This window comes from Leopardus geoffroyi, chromosome B2 (assembly GCF_018350155.1).
Source record: "Leopardus geoffroyi isolate Oge1 chromosome B2, O.geoffroyi_Oge1_pat1.0, whole genome shotgun sequence".
NCBI lineage: Eukaryota > Metazoa > Chordata > Mammalia > Carnivora > Felidae > Leopardus > Leopardus geoffroyi.
This window is the reverse complement of record NC_059332.1, coordinates 53573431-53597679: the sequence shown is the minus strand read 5'-3', so window position 1 is coordinate 53597679 and position 24249 is coordinate 53573431. Positions and strand designations below refer to the sequence as shown.

Below are 24249 nucleotides of genomic sequence, written 5' to 3'. Positions count from 1 at the left end.
CATTTTGACAGGTGTGAGGTGATACCTCATTGTGGTTTTGATTTGCATTTTTTGGATGATGACTGACATCAAGTGTCTTTTTATGTGTCTGTTGGCCCTTTGTATGTCTTCTTTTGAAAAATGTCTGTTCAGGTCCTCTGCCCATTTTAAAATCAGATTTTTTTTTTTTTTTTTTTTGGTGTTGGGTTGTAGAAGTTCTTTATATTTTATTTTATTTTTAAATATTTTTTAATGTTAATTTATTTTTGAGAGAGACAGACAAAGCATGAGTGGGAGAGGGGCAGAGAGCAAGGGAGACAGAATCCAAAGCAGGTATGGTACTGGCACAAAAACAAACACATAGATCAATACAACAAAATAGTCCAGAAATAAACCCACACTTACATGGTCAATTAATCTATAACAAAGGAAGTAAGGCTATACAACAGGGAAAAGACAGTTTGTTCAATTGATGGTGAAAACCGGTCAGTTACATGCAAAAAGATGAAACTGGAACACTTTCTAACACCGTACACAACGTGTCGAGGGTGTATTCAATGGAGTGATCTTTTTTTTTTTTTAATGTTTATTTATTTTTGAGACAGAGAGGGGCAAAGTGCAAGCAGGGGAGGAGCAGAGAGAGAGGGAGACACAGAATCCAAAACAGGCTCCAGGCTCTGTGCTGACAGCTCAGAGCCTGACTCAGGGCTCAAACTCACAAACCCGTGAGATCATGACCTGAGCCGAAGTCGGATGCTTAACTGACCGAGCCACCCAGCTGCCCTAAATTCTTTATATTTTAAAAATATTAAACCCTTATTGGATATATCATTTACAAATGTCTTCTCCCATTCAGTAGGTTGTCTTCTTGTTCTATTGATAATCTCCTTTGCTGTGCAAAAGCTTTTTATTTTGATGTCCCAAAAGTTAATTTTTGCTTTCATTTCCTTTGCTTTAGCAGACATATCCAGAAAAATGTTGTGATGGCCAATATCAGAGAAAATACTGCCCTGTTGTCTTCTAGGATTTTTGTGGTTTTGGGTCTCACATTTAGGTCTTAAGTCCCTTTGAGTTGATTTTTGTGTATGGTGTTAGAAAGTGTTCCACTTTTATCCTTTTGCATGTAACTGACCAGTTTCCACCATCAATTGAAGAAACTGTCTTTTCCCTGTTGTATAGTCTTCCTTCCTTTGTTACAGATTAATTGACCATGTAAGTGTGGGTTTATTTCTGGACTCTCTATTCTGTTGTATTGATCTATGTGTTTGTTTTTGTGCCAGTACCGTACTGTTTTGATTACTGCAACTTTGCGGGGGATCTTTAAATTTGGAATTATGATACCTCCAGCTTTGTTCTTTGTCAAGATTTCTTTGACTATTTGGGATCTTTTGCGGTTCCATGCAAATTTTAGCATTATTTTTTTCTAGTTCTATAAAAAGTTCTGATGGTATTTTGATAGGGATTAAATTGAATTACAGTTTTCAGAGTATAGGTTTTTTACTTCCTTGGTTACATTTATACCTAGGTATTTCCGTTTTTTGGGTGCAATTGAGAATGAGATTCTTAATTTCTCTTCCTGCTGTTTCATTATTAGTGTGTAGAAATGCTACTGATTTCTGGGTATTAATTTTGTATCCTGCAACTTTAGTGAATTCATGTATTACTTCTAATAGATTTTGGCTGTTTCCCCCAAATTTTGGAACATCATGTTTTCATTTTCATTTGTCTCCATGCTTTTTGATTTAACCAAGGAGGTGAAAGACCTTTACTCTGAAAACTGTGAAACACTTGATGAAAGAAATTGAAAATGACACAAATGGAAAGATATTTTATACTCAAGGATTAGAAGAATTAATGTTCAGATTCCCACACTACCCAAAACAATCAACAGATTCAGTGCAATCCCTATCAAAATACCAACAGCATTTTCCACAGAACGGAGCAAATTCACCTAGTCTCAAAATACTTTCCTTATTTGCTCATAAAGGAAACTTTGATAAATGAGGATTGATCTTTCATAGACATATGGTTTTAACGTATGTATGCGTATGGAAGATTTTTCTTCCAGTAGACTTTAACCAGGGTGAAGTTAAAGAATGTATGATGACATTTTTTTAGGCTGATGTATTTTCTTTCATTAATTTTACTTTTATTTTCAGGGTGACCGTGGACTTCCTGGTTTTCCTGGGCTTCATGGAATGCCAGGATTAAAGGTTGAAAAAATCTAGTCTTAATATTCACCACATCATATTTTATTTTGAATTTAAAGTTACTTATGCTACAAATGTGTTATAAATAAATCCTCATGTGTAAATGAAAGTATATTAAAATAAATGGGTTACTATCATAGTGTACAGAAAGCTTTTACAAATTTTCTTTGCAATTTCCAGACACAAATTTTATGGTATTTAAACATCGATGAGTAAAGTTTACCATATGGAAATTTTTTTTAAGTTTGTTTATTTTTGAGAGAGAGCGTGTGCATGAGACGGGTGGGGGGGTGTGGAGGGGTAGAGAGCAAGAGAATCCCAAGCAGGGTCTGTGCAGAGCCAGATGTGGGGCTCGAACCCATGAACCGAACCGTGAGATCATGACTTGAGCCAAAACCAAGAGCTGGAAGCTTAACCGACTGAGCCACCCCAGCACCGCTCTATGGAAATTCTTTTAATTATAAGCCGTGAACCGTAGGTCCTATTTTGGTACCATCTGTCCTTATTTTTCCTTGTTTTTTTTCATAAAGCCTTAAACATAGGGCTTTTGTAAACCTTAAATTATTTTATATTATGTTGACATATTAAACCTTGTTTATAATTGGTTTTGCTTTTTTTCTTTAATCTGTAAAGGACGTGTTTTCATACTTTTAAAAAATTCACTATTTTAATTCCAGTTAGTTAACATACCGTGTTATATTAGTTTAAGGTGTATGATATAGTGATTCAGCAAGCAATATACTACTCAGTGTTCATCATAATAAGTGTACTGTTAATCCCCTTCACTTGTTTCGCTCATCCGCCCCTGCCTCTGGCCAACTTCCCCTCTGATATGCTTTATTTTAAATGAGTACCCTCAGTTAAAGTTATTTTTCTTCCAACAAGAACATTTTTTACTAGAAGCATACTTCAAATTACATGGTTTGAAAAGATATATATATAAAACCACTTTCCATCCAAGAAAAATAGAATATACATTTTCTTCAAGTACCCACAGAAGAATCACTTGGTTAAATCACATAAAAAGGGACATAACAAATACTGGAATTAAAATTAAAAATTTAATAAAAAACACAACCCAATATTTATATTTTGCCTTTTAGGGTGAAATGGGCCCCAAAGGAGATAAAGGATCAACTGGATTTTATGGCAAAAAGGGAAGTATGGATTGTAAAACAAAGTATCTATATGGAACTTTGAATGTCATGGAAATGCAAAACTTGAATCTTTCCCAGCCACCATTTCAGCAATTAGCTTTGTTCATCTTTCTCAGGAGATTTATTTAGAATAATGAAAAACCCTAAAAATAACTGGTTTAGGTGTACACTGTGTTAATGATTATTCTGAATTTTTAAAGTATTTATGGAGAACGATTCCTTGGGAGAAGTAGTAACAGCATGTCCCTGGAGAATCAATGTTACGGGCCTTCTGATTTCTTCACGTTGAAGGAAGATTATATTCTCTTCATATTGTGTTTAAAATACACTGCTTTTTAATTTTGCGAGATGTGGTTTCTGTATTTAGATGCTTATAATAATCCTGCATTCACCCTAATTTTGATGTCTTTATGTTGTGTCCACTGGCCTGGTAAAATAATGCTTTGCCAAAAGTCATAGAGCCAACACAAGCTATAGTTCCATGAATTCTGTCATTACATAAAGAGTTTCACTTACTTTTTAACTTAAGTTTGAGTTGCAATTTAAAAATCATTGTTGTACCTCCTCTGAGGATGGTGTCTAGAGACATTCACAGCAGTCCAACTGCCATCATAGGCTATTCTACAATACAGCCTCTAGCAAAATGAGGCTGTCCAGAATGCCTGATAATAGGATTGTTTACCTTACAACCACCAAAGTTGGGAAAGCACCAACATCTGCGTGTGTGTGCCCAGGCAAACATCAGAGTTTGTGCTGTGAGACCTAAAGTTCTTATGAATTTGCCTCAAATGAAAAAAACATGTTAGAAGGGCCCATGGTGGTTCCATGTGTGCTAAATGTGCCCATGCCAAAGTCAAGCCTGCTTTCTTTATTGAGGAGCAGAAAATCTTTGAGGAAGTGTTGAAGGCACAAGCACAGAGTCAGAAAGCTAAACAAACAAACAAAATGAAGCTTTTCTGAGTAATAAAAACAAAAAAAATAAAAATAAAAGTTTTGCATGGATTTTTTTTTTAAGTATTTATTTTTAATACAGGGTGCAAAAGGTGAAAAGGGAAATGCTGGTTTTCCTGGCCTTCCTGGACGTGCTGTGAGTTTGACAGAAAAAGTTTTTGAGTATTTTACTTAAAAATTATCTTATACTCTCTTTCTTTAGAAATAAAAATTAGTGCAAAAATATATTAAAATACATGTATTTATTTTTTAGGGAGAACCAGGAAGACATGGAAAGGATGGACTAATGGGTAGTCCTGGTTACAAGGTATTTACATTAAAAAAAAAATTCTGTAACTTGTGAGTGAACATTTGAAAAATGTACTGACATTTAACTTTTTACATTATGACATTGGTATAAAGTAATGAGCTAAAAGTTGTTTTACTGTAATTGAAAAATGAAGTAAGTTTCTTGGGAGTCTGTTGTGAATTCTTATGTCTTGGAAATAAAATCCTTGGATATTTGAAAGTTGAACTTCTTTGATAAGCCATTGAAACTGAATTTGTTTGGTGGGTTAGAGGCAGAGGTACATAGCTCTTAGCTCCCAAAGGATTGAAGTTTTGGGTGGGAGGTAGGAAGACCTCATCCTTAACCTTAACAACTTTATCAATTCTGTGGTGTCAGTATGGGAGAAATAAAGCAAGAGGTACTGGGAAGTCAGTCGTTCACCAACCCTGAAAAAGTCAATGGCTCTGAAAAACACGATGGTGGGTTAGCACCGTCTTACTGTTACATAAATGGTTGATTGGTTAATTATCAAATAGGAATGGGCTTTCTGTGCTATAGCTTGTTAAATGAAAAGATATCAGTGATGTGTATATATTTAAGTCCATGTATCTGGAATATGCTAACAGCCCACATCATTGTTCTGCTATAAGTTTCTTGAATACTTAAGGAGAGGATTTGTGTAATCCATCAACCAATGAGGCTGCTCAGAAATCCAGGTCAAACTTGCTCAGAAATCCAGTCCATATTTTCTTTGTCCACCATTGTTTTCTTTTCCTTTGGACAAACTGTTCATTTATTTGCCTAAGTATTATGTAAGTTACCCAAATATCCATGATTCTTAAAGATTATAAATAGTGCTTCCTGAATGTAAAATATTGGGGCTCATTTTTTTAATTTATTTTTTTTTAACATTTATTTATTTTTGAAAGACAGAGACCGAGCATGAGCATGGGAGGGACAGAAAGAGAGGGAGACACAGAATCTGAAGCAGCTCCAAGCTCTGAACTGTCAGCACAGAGCCCGACAGGAGTCTCAAACTCACAAATAATGAGATCATGACCTGAGGTGAAGTCAGACACTTAATCAACTGAGCCACCCAGATGCCCCTGGGGCTTAGTTTTAAGGGTTCAATCATGTGTTGTTAATTATATTTCAGTGATTCTGTATTTTATTTCCCATTTGTTAATTAAACAGATATTTATTGATGTTTATTAGGTGCTATATGTACAGAAGGGAACATAACTATATCAGCCCTTATTTTTGTGGAGTGTATAATCTAGTCTCTATTAAGGAACACAGATTTTTCTCTTTAACTTCAAATTTTGCATTCATCTAATTTAATTTTCCTTTGTCTTCTGTTATCAAAAGCCCATGTGCCACAAGAAATGAGATTATGGTTTTCTGGGGTAGTTAAGTCTGGAGAATAGAACTGAATGCGATTTCCACCCCTCAGTGACGTTTTCTAATCAACTGTATGTCTTTTGGCAAATTTTTTGACCTTCAGTTTTCTCCATTTAAAATATGGGATAAATATTACTTACATAGATTGGTATGGTGTAGGGACTGAGAAAGATAGAGCACCCAGCATAGTACCTGTCAGAGAATGTATTCAATAAGGAATTAGTTTCTTTGTACATTTTTTGATTGGAGCTTTGCATGAAGATCCCTTTTGGAGCCTAAAAAAAAAAAAAAAAAAAAAAAAAAAACTTTATTGAGGTATGATTGAGATGCAAAAACTGTACATATTTCATATATACAACTTGGTGAGTTTGTAGATAAGTATATACTCATGAAACCATCACCACAGTCAATGCCATAAACATATGTCACCTCCAAAAATTTCCTCCCTATTTATTTATTATTATTGTTATTTTTGTGATGACAACACTTAATATAAGGTCTACCTTGTTAGGTGATTTCAAAGTTTACAATACAGCATTGTTAACTCTGGGCATTAAGCTGTACAGTAGATATCTAGGACTTACTCATTTTGTATAATTGAAACTTTGTACCCTTTGACCAGTCTTCTCTCTCTCTCCCTCTCTCCATCCCTGGGAAACCACCATTCTATTTTCTGCTTCTATGAGTTTGTTTGGGATTCTCCATATAAGTGGGATCATATAGTATTTGTCACTATGTGTCTGGCTTTTGCTTAGCATTGTCTTCTGGGTTCATCCATGTTGTAACAAATGACAAGATTTCCTTCTTTTTTTGAGGATGAACCATATTTCTGTGTCTGTGTCTGTATATCTTATCTGTATCTATCTAGATATCACAGTTTATTCGTTCAACTAGTGCACATTTAAGTTATTTAATGTCTTGATTATTGTGAATAATGCTGCAATGGACATGGCATTACAGATGTGTCTTCGATACCCTTATTTCCATTCCTTTGGATATATACCCAGAAGTGAGATTGTCATATTACATGATAGTTATCGTTTTACTTTTTTGAGGAACTTCTATACTTTTTTTCCTTAGTGGCTGCATCAATTTACATTTCCACTAACAGTTTACAAGGCTTCCTAAGACTTGTTACTTTAATTTTTTTTGTTGTTTTTAGTAATAGCCTCTAATGGATTTGAAGTGATGTTTCATTGTGGTTTTGATTTGCATTTCCCTGTTGATTAGTGATGTTGAGCACTTTTACATATACTTGGTCATTTGTATGTTGTTTTACAGAAATGACCTTTCAGTTCCTTTGCCCATCTTTAAATAGGGGTGTTATTACCGCTGTTGAGTTGTAGGAGTTCCTTCTGTATTTTGGACATTAATCCTTTATCAGATATATGGTTTGCAAATGTTTACTCCCATTCTTTGGGTTGCCTTTTCATTTTGTTGATGACTTTCTTGTTTGTGCAGAAGCTTTTTGGTTTGATGTAATCCCACTTGACTAATTTTGCTTTTGTTGCCTATGCTTTTGGTTCCTGGATCGAACATACACATTTTAGGATTCTTTTTTCTATTTATATAAAAATTTCCATTGGGATTTTGATAGGGATTGAACTGAATCTGTAGGTCATTTGTGGTAATGGATGTTTTAACAATAAAAAATATTCCAGTCCATGAACTAGAGATGACTTTCATTTATTTGTTTATTCCTTAATTTCTTTCATTAATTAAAATTAAATTAAATTAAATTAAATTAATTAAATTAATTAAAACTATAGTTTTTAGTGTATAAGTCTTGCTCCTTTTTGGTTTAGTTTATTTCAAAGTATTTTATTATTTTTATGCTGTTATAAATATGATGTTTTCTTAATTTTCTTTTTGTATAGTTTGCTGTTAGTGTATAAAAATGCAATTGAGTTTTATATGTTGATTTTGTATCCTGCAACCTTATTGAATTTATTAGTTTGAACAGTTTTTTTGTGGAGTCTTTAGGTTTTCCTATATATGGGATTATGTCATCTATAAACAGAGACAGTTTTACTTCTTTTTCCAATTTCGATGTTTTTTTCTTTCTTTTTCTTGCCTAATTTCCCTAACTATTCTAGTACTATGTTGAAAAGAAGTGGTAAGAGTGTGCATCTTTGTGTTGTTCCTGATCATAAAGGAAAAGCTTTCAGTTTTTCATCATTAAATACGATGTTCACTGTGAGTTTTTCATACATGCGATCTTTATTAAGTTCCTTCTGTACCTAGTTTGTTGAGAGTTTTGATGATGAAATGATGTTGAATTTTGTCAAATGTTTTTTCTGCATTTCTTGATCATGTGATTTTTATCTTTATTCTGGTAATGTGGTGTATCACACTGATTTGCATATACTGCCATCTTTGTATCCCAGGGATAAATCTCACTTAGTGATGATGTATGATCCTTTCAATGTGCTGTTGAATTCAGTTTGCTACTATTTGTTGGGGACTTTTGCATGCACCTTCATCAAGGATATTGTGGTTTTCTTTCCTTGTGGTGTTTTGTCTGGCTTTAGTAGCAGGCTAATACGAGCCTCATAAAATGATTTGGAAGTGTCCTCTCTTCTATTTCTTGGAACATTTTAAGAAGGATTCATATTTAAATGTTTAGTAGAATTTACCTGTGAAGTCTATGGTCCTGGGACTTTATTTATTGCAAGATTTTTGATTACTCATTCAGTCTCCTCATTTGTTTTTGGTCTGTTCGGTCTTTCTCTTTCTTCTTATATCACTTTTGGCAGGTTTTGTGTTTCTAGGAATTTATCCATTTATTTTAGTATGTCCAATTTTTTTTTGCATACAATTATTCATAATAGTCCCTCGTGATCTTTTTCATTTCTGTGGCATCAATTGTAATGTCTCCTCTTTTGTTTCTGACTTTATTTGAGTCTTCTCTCTTTTTTCTTTGTCTAGATAACTAAGGATTTGTCCATATTTTATATCTTTTTAAAAAATCATCTCTGGCTTTGTCTATTTTTTTATTTTTTGTATTCTATATTTTATTTATTTTTGTTCAAATGTTAATCATTTCCTTCCTCCAGCTAACTTTGGGCTTCTTTTATTTTTTTTTTGAGTTTATTGCCCTTTTTGATATTAATCTGGGTAGCATGATTGCATGCATATACCCCCAAGTGTAAACTATAGTTCAGTTTTTAACAGCTTTATTTATGAATAAACCACACATTATATAGTTTACCTATTTAACTTATTGTACACACAATTCAGTGGTTTTTAGTATACTTAGAGTTATTAAATTGTCACTTCAGTCTAATTTTAGAACATTTTAATCACCTCAAAAAGAAACCCTATACTCATTAGTGGTCTCTTCCAATTTCCTCCCAGCCACTACCCCTCTACTTTCAGCCCTATGGAACCTCTAATGTACTTTCTGTCTCTATGGATTTTCCTGTTATGAATATTTGCTAGGGAATTTGGCAGTATGTGGCCTTTTGTGGCTAACTTCTTACACTTAACAGAACATTTTCAAGTTCTTTCTGTGTTTTGGCCTATACAGTACTTTATTCATTTTTATTGATGATATTTCCTATTTATTCACTCATTGGTTGATGAATATTTGGGTTTAACTTATTAAGAAACTACCAAACTACTAAGCTTCAGTATATTTTTTAGTTTGGAATAATTCTAGATTTATACAAAAGTTGCAAGTAACAGTATACAGAGTTCCCTTACACACTCTGTCCATTTTCTCCTGATGTTAACATATTGCTATGGTACATTTGTCAAAAGTAAGACATCAATATTGACACATTGCTATAAGTTAAACTCCATACTTTATTTGGATTTTATTCATATGTCTTTTTTCTATTCCATGATCTAATTGAGGATATTCCACATTGCATTGTTTTGTTATGTCTCCTTAGTCTCTTCTAATCAATGATAATTTATCAGCCTTTTCTCGTTTTTCATGACTTGGACAATTTTGAAGAGCTTTGATTACGTATTTTGTAGAATATCACTCAATGTGGGTTTTTCTGATAGTTTCTTCATGATTAGGCTGTAACTGTAAGTATTTTATTTTTTATTTTTTATTTATGGTTTTGGTGGGAAGGGAAGAATAACACAAAGGTGAAGTGTCCTACTCATCAGAGAGTATATATGCTATCCACTTGACTAATCATTGATGATATTAACTTTGATCATTTGGTTATGGTAGTGTTTGTCAGGTTTCTTCACTGTGAAGTTACTGCTTTTTTCCTTTTACATGCTTTACGGAATTGAGTTACTATGTCCAGTTCCTACTCATGATAGGACAGAGGGGCTGAGATTAAAATTTCAACTCACAGAGGGGAGAGTATGTACATATCTTTACATTTATTAGAGGAGAGTTCTGGTTGTAACAATATTGAGTTCTTTCAGTCCATGAACATGGTATATCATTCCACCTAGATGGTCTTTCTTTAATATATCTCAGAAATGTTTTGTAGTTTTCAGCATGCAGATCTTGTATGTGATTTTGTTAAATTCATATGCAAAAATTTTATTTTGTTAAATGCTCTTGTGAATAGATTTTTAAAAATTTTCTCTTGCTAACATGAAAATACGATGGTTGGTATGTTGATTATATACCCTTTTTAAGTTTGAGGAAGATTTTAATTACTAATTAAATTCTTTTACTAAATATTGGGATACTTAGTGTTTTTCTTCCTTCTTGGGTAAGTTTTGCTAATTTGTGTCTTTGAAGGAATTTGTTCATTTCATTTTCAATTTGTTGGCATATTTTATTTATAATATTGCATTATTCTTGTCTGTTTAATTAACTAATTTTATGAAGTTTGAAATTTTAATTCCAGTATAGTTAACATACAGTGTTACATTGTTTCAGGTATACAAGATAGTGATTCAACACATCTATGCGTTACTCAATGCTCATCATGAAAAGTATACTCTTTAATCCCCATTACCTGTTTCATCCAGTCCCACACCTACCTCCCCTAGGGTAATACATCAGTTCTCAAAAGTTACAAGTGTTGGGGTGCCTGAGTGGCTATGTCATTTGAATGTCCGACTCGATTTTGGCTTGGGTCATGATCCCAGGGTTGTGGGATCAACCCCTCTATCAGGCTCTGTGCTGAGCACGGAGCTTGCTTAAGATTCGCTCTCCTCTCTCTCTGTCTCTCTTTCTTTCTCTCTCCCCCTCCAAAATAAATAAATAAATAAATAAATAAATAAGTAAGTAAGTAAGTAAGTAAATAAAAAACAAGCAAGCAATTTTTAATAAATAAATACTTTATTTTTAGAGAGAGAATAGGAGAGGGGCAGGGCGGGCTGGTAGGGAGAATCTTAACCAAGCTCCATGCTCAACTTGGAGCCCAACAGAGGGGTTGATCCCACAACCCTGGAACCATGGGATCGTGACCTGGGCCAAAATCAGGAGTTGGATGCTCCCCAGGCACCCCACAAATCTTTAAAATAAAAGATGTTTCTTGGTTTGTTTCTCTCTTTTTTTCCTTTGCTCATTTGTTTCTTAAATTCCACATATGAGTGAAATGATATGGTATTTTTCTCTGACATTTTGTTTAGCGTTATACTCTCTGGCTTCACCCGTGTTGTTGCAAATGGCAGATTTCATTCTTTTTTGTGGCTGAATAATAGTCTGTTGTATGTATATGCCATCTCTTCTTTATCCATTCATCTATAGATGGACACTTGGTATGTTCAAAATTTGGCTATTGTAAATAATGCTTCAGTAAACCTAGGGGTGCATGTATACCTTTGAATTAGTGTTTTTGTACTTTTTAGGTAAATATCCTATTGCGTATTGCAATTATGTATCATAGGGTAGTTCCATTTTTAACTTTTTGAGGAACCTCCTCACTGTTTTCCATAGTGGTGTTATCAGTTGACACTCCTACCAAAATTGCGTGAGGGTTCCTTTTTCTTTAAAAAATTTTTTTTAATGTTTGTTTATTTTTTAGAGAAAGAAAGAGCATGAGTGGGGGAGGGGCAGAAAGAGGGGAGATATAGAATCTGAAGCAAGCTCCAGGCTCTGAGCTGTCAGCACAGAGCCTGATGTGGGGCTTGAACTCATGATACATGAGATCATGACCTGATCCAAAGTCAGATGCCCAACCTACTGAGCCACCCTGGCACCCCAAGCGTTTCTTGTTCTCTACATCCTCTCCAACACTCGTTTCTTTTATTTTCTATTTTAGCCTTTCTGATAGGTGTGAGGTAATATTTTATTGTAGTTTTGATTTGCATTCTCTGGTGATAAGTGATGATAAGCATCTTTTCATGTGTGTGTTGGTATCTGTATGTCTTCTTTGGGAAAATGTCTATTCATGTTTTCTGTCCATTTTTAAATTAGATTATTTGTTATTTGGTTGTTGAGTTGTATAAATTCTTTATATATTCTGGATTCTAAGTCTCTGTAGAGTTGTCATTTGCAAATATCTTCTCCCATTCAGTAGGTTGTCTTTTAGTTTTGTTGATGGTCAGCACAGAACCTTTATTTAAAATTATTTTTAACATTTATCATTTATTTATTTTTTGAGAGGGAGGGGCAGAGAGAGAGGGAGTCACAGATTCTGAAGCAGGCTACAGGCTTCGAGCTGTTAGCACACAGTCTGACGTGGGGCTCGAACCTGTGAACTGTGAGATCATGGCCTGAGCTGAAGTCGGATGCTTAAACAACTGAGCTACCCAGGCGCCCTGAGAAGCTTTTTATTTTGATGTACTCCCAGTAGTTTATTTTTGCTTTTGTTTCCCTTGCCTCAGAGGACATATCTAGAAAAAAAGTAGCTATGGTTGATGTCAGAGAAATTACTGCCTCTGTTCTCTTTAAGGATATTTATAATTTCAGATCTAACTTTAGGTACTAAATCCATTTTGAATTTTTTTAAAGTTTATTTTTTTGAGAGAGAGGGAGAGTGAGTGCGCCCGCATGTGTATGGGAGAAAGTGGGGGAGGAGAAGTGAGGTAGAGGGAGAGAGAGAGAATCTGAAGCAGGGTTCACACAATCAGTTTAGAGCAATATGTGGGGCTTGAACCCATGAACTGTGAGATCATGACCAGAGCCAAAGTCAGACCCTTAACCAACTGAGTCATCCAGGCACTCCACCATTTTGATGTCATCTTTGTTTTTGGTGTAAGCCAGCAGTCCAGTTCCATTCTTTTACATGTTGCTGTCCAATTCTCTCAACATCAGTTGCTGAAGAGACTTTTTCCCATTGTGTATTCTTTGCCGTTTTGTCAAATATCAATTGACCATGTAAATGTGGGCTTCTTTTTGGGTTTTCTGTTCCCTTGATCTATGTGCCTATTTTGGTGTCATATTCTTGTCCTTTTTTTTTTTTTTTTTTTTTTTTCAACGTTTATTTATTTTTGGGACAGAGAGAGACAGAGCATGAACGGGGGAGGGGCAGAGAGTGAGGGAGACACAGAATCGGAAACAGGCTCCAGGCTCTGAGCCATCAGCCCAGAGCCCGACGCGGGGCTCGAACTCACGGACCACGAGATCGTGACCTGGCTGAAGTCGGACGCTTAACCAACTGCGCCACCCAGGCGCCCCATATTCTTGTCCTTTTAATGTAGGATTTTTTAATGTGCTCTCATTCCTGATATTTTGTAATAACTTAACACAGTTACAGTTGAATTCATGCACCACAGGGTTTTTCCTCATTTTCTCCTTTGTCATCTTGGCCTGATGCTTTTTGTGTTGAATCGTTTCGTGATAACTTTCTCTTATTTCTTACATGGAAACTGGTTAAGTTGAGCACTGTATCTCTAATAGGGTCAATAATAGTAAACTTCATTCTTGTAGGAAATGAGCGATTCCATCTAGATTTTTCAAAGGACTTGTATAAAATTGTGCAAATTCCTCTATAGTTTTTATTTTTTTTTTTATTTATTTTTTAAAAAATTTTTTTTTTCAACGTTTATTTATTTTTGGGACAGAGAGAGACAGAGCATGAACGGGGGAGGGCAGAGAGAGAGAGAGACACAGAATCGGAAACAGGCTCCAGGCTCTGAGCCATCAGCCCAGAGCCCGACGCAGGGCTCGAACTCATGGACCGCGAGATCATGACCAGGCTGAAGTCGGACGCTTAACCGACTGCGCCACCCAGGCGCCCCATCCTCTATAGTTTTTAAAAAGTTCTTGGTTTCAGTAATTTGTCTCTCTTTGTTACTTGTTTGAATATTTGTGCTTTCATTTTCTACTGTGTTTTTTTTGTTTTGTTGTTTTTTTGTTTTTGCTTGATTATATGAGATTGTGGTTTTTCTATTTGTGTTTTTTTTTTTCACAGAACCAACATTGTAATTTAATTATTAACTTCACTGATTTTTCCAGTTCTGGTTTTTTGTGTGTTTTTTGTTTTTGTTTTTTTTGTTTTGTTTTTTGTTTTGTTATTACATTTATACTACTTCCTAGCTTCTTTCTTTTTTCTTATATTTTTCTAGGTTTTACAATTGGGAATTGAATTCATTTATTTTAATTCTTTTCCTATTTTTTGCTTCCAGTATTTAAATTATACGTATTCTTTTTGATTATTGCTTCAATTGTATTCCCTTGATATTAATGTGCAGTGTTTTCTCATTAATGCTACTTTTAGAGGGGCACCTGGGCGGGTCAGTCACTTAGGTCTTGATTTCAACTCAGGTCATAATCTCAGTGTCATCAGATCAAACCCCGTGTGAGGCTCTGTGCTGAGCATGGAGCCTCCTTGGGATTCTCTTCCTCTCTCTCTGCCCCTCCCCTGCTCTAATATTTATAAGCTATTTTCCACTCTTTGCCCACCTTTGTTTCAAATCTGCAATTAAATATATTCAGGGTTCATCCCTAGGTATATTTATCAGTTATAGTCATCATTGTGGTTTATAGAAGCTGCTTCTATAGTGTATTTCTTAGGAAATGCTTGTGAATACAGTGTTCTCTGAATTCTTATGTCTTAACATATTTTCTATATTCTTGTTAGTTGAATGACAATTTAGCTGTCACTGTCTTGTCACTGACATTATAAGCTCTTGTCTCACTGTTTTTCTTTGAGTGTCTTTGAGATGTTCCTCCACTGCTGTCATGTATGTTGCTGGTAGCAACCTAATTATATTTCTTTTGTAAGTGGCTTCAGGTTTTTTTTTTTTTTGTATGGTAACCCAGAGGGTTAAAAAAAACCAAAACAACAACAACAACAACAACAACAAAACACCTTTATGTGTAAAGTCTGATAGCATAGCTTGTCCCAGAATTAAGAATTTATTGCCCCAGAATCCTTATAATAAATAGATCCAGGACTTCTTTTAATTTTGGAGTATTCTCTTGGATTGTAGTTTTTTAAATTTTTTAAAATGTTTATTCATTTTTTCAGACAGAGAGAAAGAGACACAACACAAGTGGGGGAGGGGCAGAGAGAGGGAGACACAGAATCTGAAGCAGGCTCCAGGCTCTGAGCTGTCAGCACAGAACCCGATGTAGGGCTCAAACCCACAAACCACGAGATCATGACCTGAGCTGAAGTCGGATGCTTAACCGACTGAGCCACCCCAGCGTGCCCCTTGAATTATAGTTTTAAATTTTTTTTTTCAACGTTTATTTATTTTTGGGACAGAGAGAGACAGAGCATGAACGGGGGAGGGGCAGAGAGAGAGGGAGACACAGAATCGGAAACAGGCTCCAGGCTCTGAGCCATCAGCCCAGAGCCCGACGCGGGGCTCGAACTCACGGACCGCGAGATCGTGACCTGGCTGAAGTCGGACGCTTAACCGACTGCGCCACCCAGGCGCCCCGGATTATAGTTTTAAATAGAAGTTCTATTACATTATTTTGATTTATATTTTAAGGACTCTAATTTTGGATGTGTTGCGACTTCTTTGACTCTGTTCTCTCCTTCTGACCCTTATTATCTTTTTAAAAAACTCATTTTTATTGGGTACGTTTAGTTTTTTTCCCCCTCAGTATCTTTAAAAATATTAAATCTATTCTCCCTTGTTTTCAGGTAATTTAATCGTAATATCTGAGATTATTTTGTGTTGTCATTTTTTTTCCTTACATCTGAAAATGCTTGTGTAACATTAATCCAGGTTATAGCATTTGTTGCAGTTTTTTTTTCTGCTTCATGTTTATTTTTGTATGAGGGAAATTGACTGAAAAGTTTGGGTTCTTATTTTCTGTTTTTCATTTAGTAGTTTTGTTTGAATATTGTCTGCAGATTCTTCTCAATTTGAAATGTTTTATGTGTATTTGGACCTACAGTAATAGGGGTGTAGAAGTTTGAGCAGCTTACTAGGCTTCTTAATTCTAGAGCATCTCCTTTTTATGTATAGTGAAGTTAGCTTTTTATTTAATTATTCTTAATTATTTATCAGAGTGGGGGACAGGGGCAGAGGGAGAGAGAGAATCTTTTTTAGTGGTTGTTTATTTTGAGAGAGCGTGAGTGAGGGGCAGAGAGAGAGGGGAACAGAGGATCTGAAGCAGACTTTGCACTGTCAGCAGCAAGCCTGATGTGGGGCTCAAACTCGTAAACCATGGCATCATGACCTGAGCTGAAGTTGGATGCTCAAGAGACTGAGCCACCTAGGTGCCCCTCGATGTTTATTTAATCAATGGAATTAATTATTGGGATAGGTTAAGTATGCCTTCGGTTGGGGAGGTGAAAAAATGAGAAGTATAATGTGTGCATTTAATTATAATGTGGCACATTTAAGAGTACATGTCCAGCAAGTAGTTAAATACTGATAACTGTCTCATTTGCAGAGGGGAAGGAATGGGAGAGTGAACGGAATTGGAAGGGACTATCTTAGGTTGTGGGAAAGAGACCCTTTCACTGTAAAAAAAAAAAAAAAAAAAAAAAAAAAAAAAAAAAAAAAAAGGAAAGAAGGAAGAAATGAAGGATGGAAGAAGGAGGGGGAGGAAGAAAAGAAGAAGAAGAAAAAAGAATGGGTGGATGTAAATTCAGGACAGTTGGTTTGGTGGCAAGATGTCTAACTTCTCTTTCCTCTAAGGAAGTGTAAATTATCACCTGTTGAGAGGCAGGGAAAAGGGAATTTCTGTTGATTAAAGAACTTTTAGCTCTGTGGAGAATGTGGTACAGAAGAGATTAAGAAAATATAGAAGCTGCTTTGAAGTGTAGTTGAAGCTGGAAGTTATCATCTGGTCAACAGTGGTACTATATTTCCCCTCCCATTGCTATACTTAGAAGCCCAAGAGTGGGTCTGAGGAGGCTTTCCGTTTGATTAACTCAATATTGAGGTTTGCATAAGCAAGTGCTGTGCTTGAACAGTGAGGCAAAGGGATAAGAATCTCAGTTAGCAATTGAAATACTGAAAAATGGCGTCGAAACTGGATCTGGAGAGAAGTGAACACAGGACAGGACACATGATAACAGACACAATTTATGGATACTTCCTACATGCCTGGCTCTTTTCCCAGCATTGTATATGCATTCTCCCATTAAACTCAAAAGTCATTGAACTACAAGTGGAAAAAAGAAATTATCCTCTTAGAGATGAGGCAACTAAAGAATGAGGAGATTAATAATGTGTCCTAGATCATGTAGCCATAATTTAATAACCACTGAAAATGTCTTTCACCAAATTGTTGAAAAATCATGTTATAGCCAAATAATCTTTCTCCAATATAGGAAATGATGATGGAACTATGACCTCTACTATTTTTGTGGTATTTTAACTAGATTAAAATATTGACCATCTTTTTAAAAATACTCATGTCTTCTAAATGATAATGCTAAGCCATAGCAGTACAAATATGAAAATACCATATTATTTGAAAAAAGTGAAGCCTAAAACGAATCATAAGGTAAAGGATTGTTGAAACCCCAACTTTTTGATGACAATGAAATAGCAAACTTTCATGAATCTTCCCTTCTGTGTCTTGAGATGTGCAAGGTACTTTCACAAAGCCTCTTAATTTGTTTTCTTAATAAAAGAATCTTGGGAGTTGGGAGTATTAATGCCACTTAGCCATTATGGTCAGATTAATACAGATTAATTAATTTATCCAGAAGTGCGGTCATTTACATGGCAGGGCTAGAATTCCAAGCCTAGTTTGTGTGATTCCCCTCTATGCATGATGGGTCCCAAACTTCTTGTCTATTTATTTGGTAACCTGGGAGAAGCTTCCCTAGTCTTATATCTTCAGTATATCCTTTGGTATGGTAGAGATTTGTTTACAAACTAAGAATAAACCATGAATTAAGATCAAAGTCAAAGTATTTAGTAACAAAGTAAGGAACTTCCTCAAAATTATATTTTAGTGGTCACACACCTGATTTTGAGGGTTGCTATGACCACAAACTAAATTATTCTCCATTATTTTAATTTTTTTTTGTGGGTAAGTACCAGTGACCACAGCATGAAATACACATACAATGCAAGTTTTACGTATCTGTTTTTGGTTAAATTTCCTTCTTAAAAATAGCTGCTTTTTGTGGAATAAATCGTCGTTGACATTAGCTGTAGAAATCGGATTTAGGGATAATGTTTAGCATAGCATCTTTTCAGTTATTTTATATCAAATAAGAAGTTAATAATAGAATGCAAAATGATAGATTAGAGCTAGGGGCATTTGTTTTCCACCAGCCAAACAAATTAGCATGTGTCAGGTTCTCCAGGTCATGAAAGCAATCAGATGATCAGGTTACGTCACAATACTGCACTTCACAGGTTAGTTGTGTACTGCATTTAATTATTTTATGGAGAATGGCTCCAAAGAAATCATCCTTCATCTCCCAATGAAACGTTATTCAGAGAATCAAGAGCATACTTCTAGGTAAAGATTATTTGTCATTGTCTTATGATAACCAAACTCTGTAATTTCACAACAGTGCTGTGCATAAATGTTTCTCCCCATTTCCTTTATCCTCTTGGATTCAAGTATTTAAGAATAAATAGCCAAGTCCTTCTTCCTTCATATGCTCTTTAGTTGTTTGTAAAGAAGGGGACATAAAGCTTTACATGTAGTCATGCGTTTCATTCAGCACAATTCTAAATATTGTAGGTGATAAAACACTCATGTAGATATGTTCCTTGCCTTCAAAGAATGTACAACTCAGGAAAACAACACTTCCATATACAAGATACCTGTTGAACAGCATAGCCATCATAAAACTCAGTGCCAAGTGTAAAACTGTACAGTGTCATTATAGTTCACACAGAGAGGTGTTGGTAAGCGAAACCAAGGATGTATAAGTCTCTTGAGATGTGGGCTAGAGCAGTGGTCCCAGTGGCCACCGTCCAGCACTTTCTGGGAACTTGTTGGAAATGCCAATTCCTGACATCTACCCCACACCTATTGAATCAGAAACTCTGGGGTGAAGTCCACAATTTTCAGTCTAACAAATTCTCCAGGAGATTCTGTTGCAGCTAGTATGAAAATCACTGCTGTAGATAATAAAATAGTGATATTTTGTTCATATGATGATGTATCATTATGTTTAAGAAGTAGGAATAGAAAGAAAATAAATCCTCAAATAATTTGGGGACTTAATTATTGATAATCCTTGATGATGATTAGTAAGCTTTTAAAAAACCCTCTGCTAATTAGAATAAAAAAATAAGATGAAGTCTTCAGAGTAGTAAAAGGAGACAGTTTTTTTGTCAGCTAAAGTAGTCATGTAATTCCAGATTACTTGTTTCTCCTATTTGACAACTGCCCTCCTCCCTTTATATACAGAAGATCTAAACTACAGATTTGCTTAGCAAGTCACATATGACAGTACCTGGAGGTATGGGAAGGTAAGTGGCCTAATGATTTAAAGATACACCATGTCCCTCACATCATCAGAGTCAGCTGGGTGTGTTAAAACCGACTGCTGGGCTCCACCATCCAGAGCTGCTGATTTGTTAGGTCTGAAATGTTGTGTTTTGAAGTTCCCACATGAAGTGAGGCTGAGCTGGCTGATGTGGGGGAATGAATCGTCCTGTTAATCTTAATGTTGAGTTTAGATGTAGTCATTGTAGGATTTCTCTGTTTTATTAAGTCCTGACAAATCCCTTTTCTTTAATTTTTCAGACTTGGTAACCTATAGCTTTTAAACTTAGTGGATCCTACATATATCCTTGTTTCTCTGATATTTTCATTAGCTTTTCTGTAGAACCATCAGGCCAGCAGCACTCCCCCTCCCATTGTGGTTAATTTACAGGAAACATCATTCTTTGCTCCCTCTGTCATCACTTGTCAGCTGGTGTTTGTAAATAAAATTGGAACAGATGAAATATTTGGCTTTCGCTGGTATTTCACTGTGCCTATGAAATGCAAGAATTCATAAAAGTGGGAGAACACTGGTTACATAAAGTGAGACGGTTGAGTTTTTTTTCTAAGTGCTGATTATGTTAGCCAGGTTCTTCGTTTTGTGGTTCGTTTTTTACAGTTTTGGGAGATTCGTTAGAATCTGAAACGCTGGAAAACAATGTTGGCATATGCAGCGGTACGTGTATTCTGAGACTCTTTACCCTTAGATCTGTTTCCACTCAGGCATTTGAAGCATTTACAAGAAAAATGCTTTTGTTTTACTTTCTTGCTCTCATGTAGAATGAAATGTTTTTTCTGGTGTGAAGGAAAGTGTGGCATAATTGCAGAGAACTTTGCTTGTTATGATGCAACATTTGGCTGAACAGAAAACAAAATATGGCTCCTAATGACTGTTAGGTTTCAGAAAGCCTAAATGTTTGAGGGTGTGTCTGTCTGTGTCTGTGTGTGTATTTTAGGAGGCTTCTCCCCCACTACCCCTTATTTGTGTCTCGGCAGTTTAATAGCTGTATTCATCTGTAAATGTTACATATTTTATGAATAAATTCAGCTAATATTTATAAGCAGAGTGTCAGATACTTTTGTATACACTGGAATTTTGGGAAAAAGTTTGAGGATGCTAAAAGGTGGATGTAAAATAAGATGCTTAAATAATTTGAACATAGTAATTTAAAGGCATAAAACTGAAAACTAGGATAGTTTTTATAGCTACCTAAAAATAAGCATTTTAAACATATAAAATGTTTGTTTTAAATAGGTAGATACTATGGGGCGCCTGGGTGGCTCAGTTGGTTAAGTGTCTGACTTCAGCCCAGGTCATGATCTCATAGTTTGTGGGTTCAAGCCCTGCGTCCGGCTCTGTGCTGACAGCTCAGAGCCTGGAGCCTGCTTCAGATTCTGTGTCTCCCTCTCTCTCTGCCCCTCTGCCACTCATGCTCTGTGTCTCTCAAAGATAAATAAACATTAAAATTTTTTTTTAAATAGGTAGATACTAAATGAAAGTGCCAAGTAATTTCAAGTAATAGCCTATAAATCCATTTAATGAAGGCTTTATTTGTTTTTAAAATGCAACTGTTGCTTGCAAGGTCAAATTAGAATGATCAGTTCTTATAGATCCAAAAGAATGTTCCAATTCATTGGGTCCAGTACAACAGAATGATCATTTTTAAAGTAAAAAGGAAGATAAAAATATGAAAGGATTCATTTCACCCTCTTGGTCTTTTTCTAGATTGTCTATATTTTGGAAATTTGTTCTTCTGTTGAAATCCTATCATTGTTTCGCCAAATTACAACGAAAATCTCCTTGGAATTTCTATTGAAATTGTATTAAATTTTGATTAATTTGGAGACATCTGACATCCTTATGCTATGAAGACTTTATAGCTTCAAAAATATGAAAGAGATTTTCTATCCATAAGGAGGATATGTATCTCCTTTTATTTAGGCTTTTTACCTAATTCGTTAATAGAGATCTATAATTATACATTAAAAATCTTGTATTCTTGTTAGAAGTTTTCTTAGTCAAAGTTTTGTTTGCTATTTTATTATCTATTTAATTTATTTTTTAATTGAAGTACAGGTGACACACAGTGTTATAGACAGTTTCAGGTATACAACATAATGATTCAACAATTCTGTATATTATGCTGTACTCACTGTAAGTACAGTTGCTGTCACCATGCAGCATTATTAATAATCTGGAAGTAATTTTTATGTTTGTATCTAATGTGCTTTAATACTCACTAATATATATTTGTTGTATAAGCTTGTCTGAAAATAGAATTCTCTCTTTTCTTTTTTTATCTTTAAAAGGGAGAAGTGGGACCTCCAGGTGCTCCAGGTCAGGATGGATCACGGGGAGAGCCTGTGAGTATCTTCTTAATTGTGTTCCAAAAGATGAGGTTTGTTTCCTGTTGTGAAATCCTCTGAGTGCTCCTTTCCGATGCCCTGTTCTTGTTCAGTAACTTTCAGTCTGAGATGTCGTAACGTCTCTTTATGGAACACTGTAAAATAGTGAACTCTTTAGTCCTTTTTGCAAAACAGGAAGAATGTTGCCAGCAGACAGTTCCCGTGCAGTATGAATTATGATCACAAGTACTCGCGCCTGTGCAAACAAATGGCTAATACGAACAACAGGGTCTGTTGCTGACCCTTTAGTCAGTGTCACCTTGTCACTGGTTCGCTGTTTTGTAGTCTGCTTTCTGGGATCATGCGTTCAATAAGAATTGGGGTAAGAGACATATGATGGAGAAAGTACCGATTCTGAATCCTCAATATATGTGTCGTTAGCAAGTGCACCAGGGGACTCAATTTCACTTACAGTCTCCCCCGCCTTTTATTCCTACAACTCCTGGCCGACATTGGCCAACATTTAAAGATCAGCAGGTCTCATTTTATTCGTCAAAGTTACTTATTGTTAGGGAATTTGCAGTTTGTTTTGGGGATAACTAGATTAAGAAATTTAAAAATCGCCAAGATATATTGCAGTTTATCACAGCATGTTCACGCGAGCCCTCAGAGTCTAAATACTGGACAGAAGAGGGAGAGAGGAATCATTAAAGCCTCTTACATGGACAGACTGAACTCCTCTTAGGATGCCGCAATCAGATATTGATTAACTTCTCATCTTGTGTATTATAATGCATTAGGGCAAGTTCTCTACACAGCTACTGCCTTCAAGGAACTTATAATCTAGTAAAAAAATAAAAATGATGCAAATCCTTGCCAACCTGTGGCAGTTTTTAGTAAATGCCAAGTAGGGATTTAACATGGAATCTGAAGGCCAGGGCTTAAAGATAGTTTCTGCCACACTCCAGCTGTGCAAGCTTGGCTAAATCAGTTTGCCTCTTTGAAAACTTTTCTCCTTATCTGTGAAGTGTGCATCCTTAACCATACCTACTTTGCTGTGTTGTTGGGAGGCTTACATAGGAAACATGAAAAAAAAAATGTGAGAACATTGCACACATGCATGGAGTTATCTCAAGTGCAGAAGCAGTATGGAAAGGGAATCTTGTATCATGAGAAATATTTACGAAGGATTTGGGGCTAGATTTTATCTTGAAAGGGTGACTGGGAAAGAAAGGAAGACAAGAGGGAGAAAGAATATTAGTAAAGGCACACAGGCTGGGATGGTTAAGTGTGTGCCCAAGAAATGATGAAATGATTTTTTTTTTTTTTTTTTTTTTTTTACTGTTTATTGAGAGAAAAGAAGAGAGAGAAAGAGAATCCCCAGCAGGCTCCACAATGTTAGTGCAGAGCCTGATGCAGGGCTCAATCTCAGGAACCATGAGATAGTGACCTGAGTGGAAACCAAGAGTGGATGCTTAACCGACTGAGCCACCCAGTGCCCCATGATGAATTGATCTTAATGAGGTCCTGAGGCTGCACTGATAGGTCCTTACTGGGTGGTAGGAAGTGAAGTTGGGAAGTTGGATAGAATCATAATATGGAGATCCTCAACTCCAATTTGGGAGAGAAGTAATTCGGGAAGTAAACTTTTTTCACTTGCCATGGAAGTGACATGAGAAAACAAGAGTAATGTGATATAAAATAGTGCTTTAGAGGCAACTATGAGCTCCTGATAGATTCAGGATGGATTGAAAAGAGAAGAGACTAGAATCAAGACATCAATTTGCTAACTATTTTGACAGACTGGGCATGGGCAAAATAAGGCCTCAGGGTGTGAATTGGAATGGAATGTGAGCACCGGATGTCTGACTCATAATTTTTATTATTAAGGAAGAATTCTAGGACTTGGTAACTGGATATGAGAGTGGGTATGTTTATTTGTTCTTATTTCAAACAATATAAAGTGTGTGTGTGTGTGTATGTATGCACGTGTGTGAGCACATGTGCATGCATGTACATGAACACGGGCAGGACAAGGGAAGACAGGTGAGAGAGAGAAAGTTCAAATGGAAGAGGAGAGGGAAATAAGAGACAACTGAAATGAAAAACAGGTTATAATTGGAGTTGATTGTGTTTTAAGTCTTTGAGTCAGTTATTTGGAATTTGTGACTCTTTTCCCACAGAAACAATGTTAGA

General features: G+C 35.6%; 1 protein-coding gene across 3 annotated transcripts in view; it reads left to right on the top strand.

Moving 5' to 3' along the window:
* The window catches only part of COL21A1 (collagen type XXI alpha 1 chain), a 175946-nt gene that overhangs the window by 112878 nt on the left and 38819 nt on the right, over positions 1-24249 (top strand). For all 3 annotated transcript variants that reach the window (XM_045498591.1, XM_045498590.1, XM_045498589.1), the window contains 5 exons: positions 2139-2192; positions 3293-3346; positions 4380-4433; positions 4551-4604; positions 22018-22071. In XM_045498591.1, the coding sequence (XP_045354547.1) occupies positions 2139-2192; positions 3293-3346; positions 4380-4433; positions 4551-4604; positions 22018-22071 (270 nt within the window). The remainder of the gene's footprint in view (positions 1-2138; positions 2193-3292; positions 3347-4379; positions 4434-4550; positions 4605-22017; positions 22072-24249) is intronic.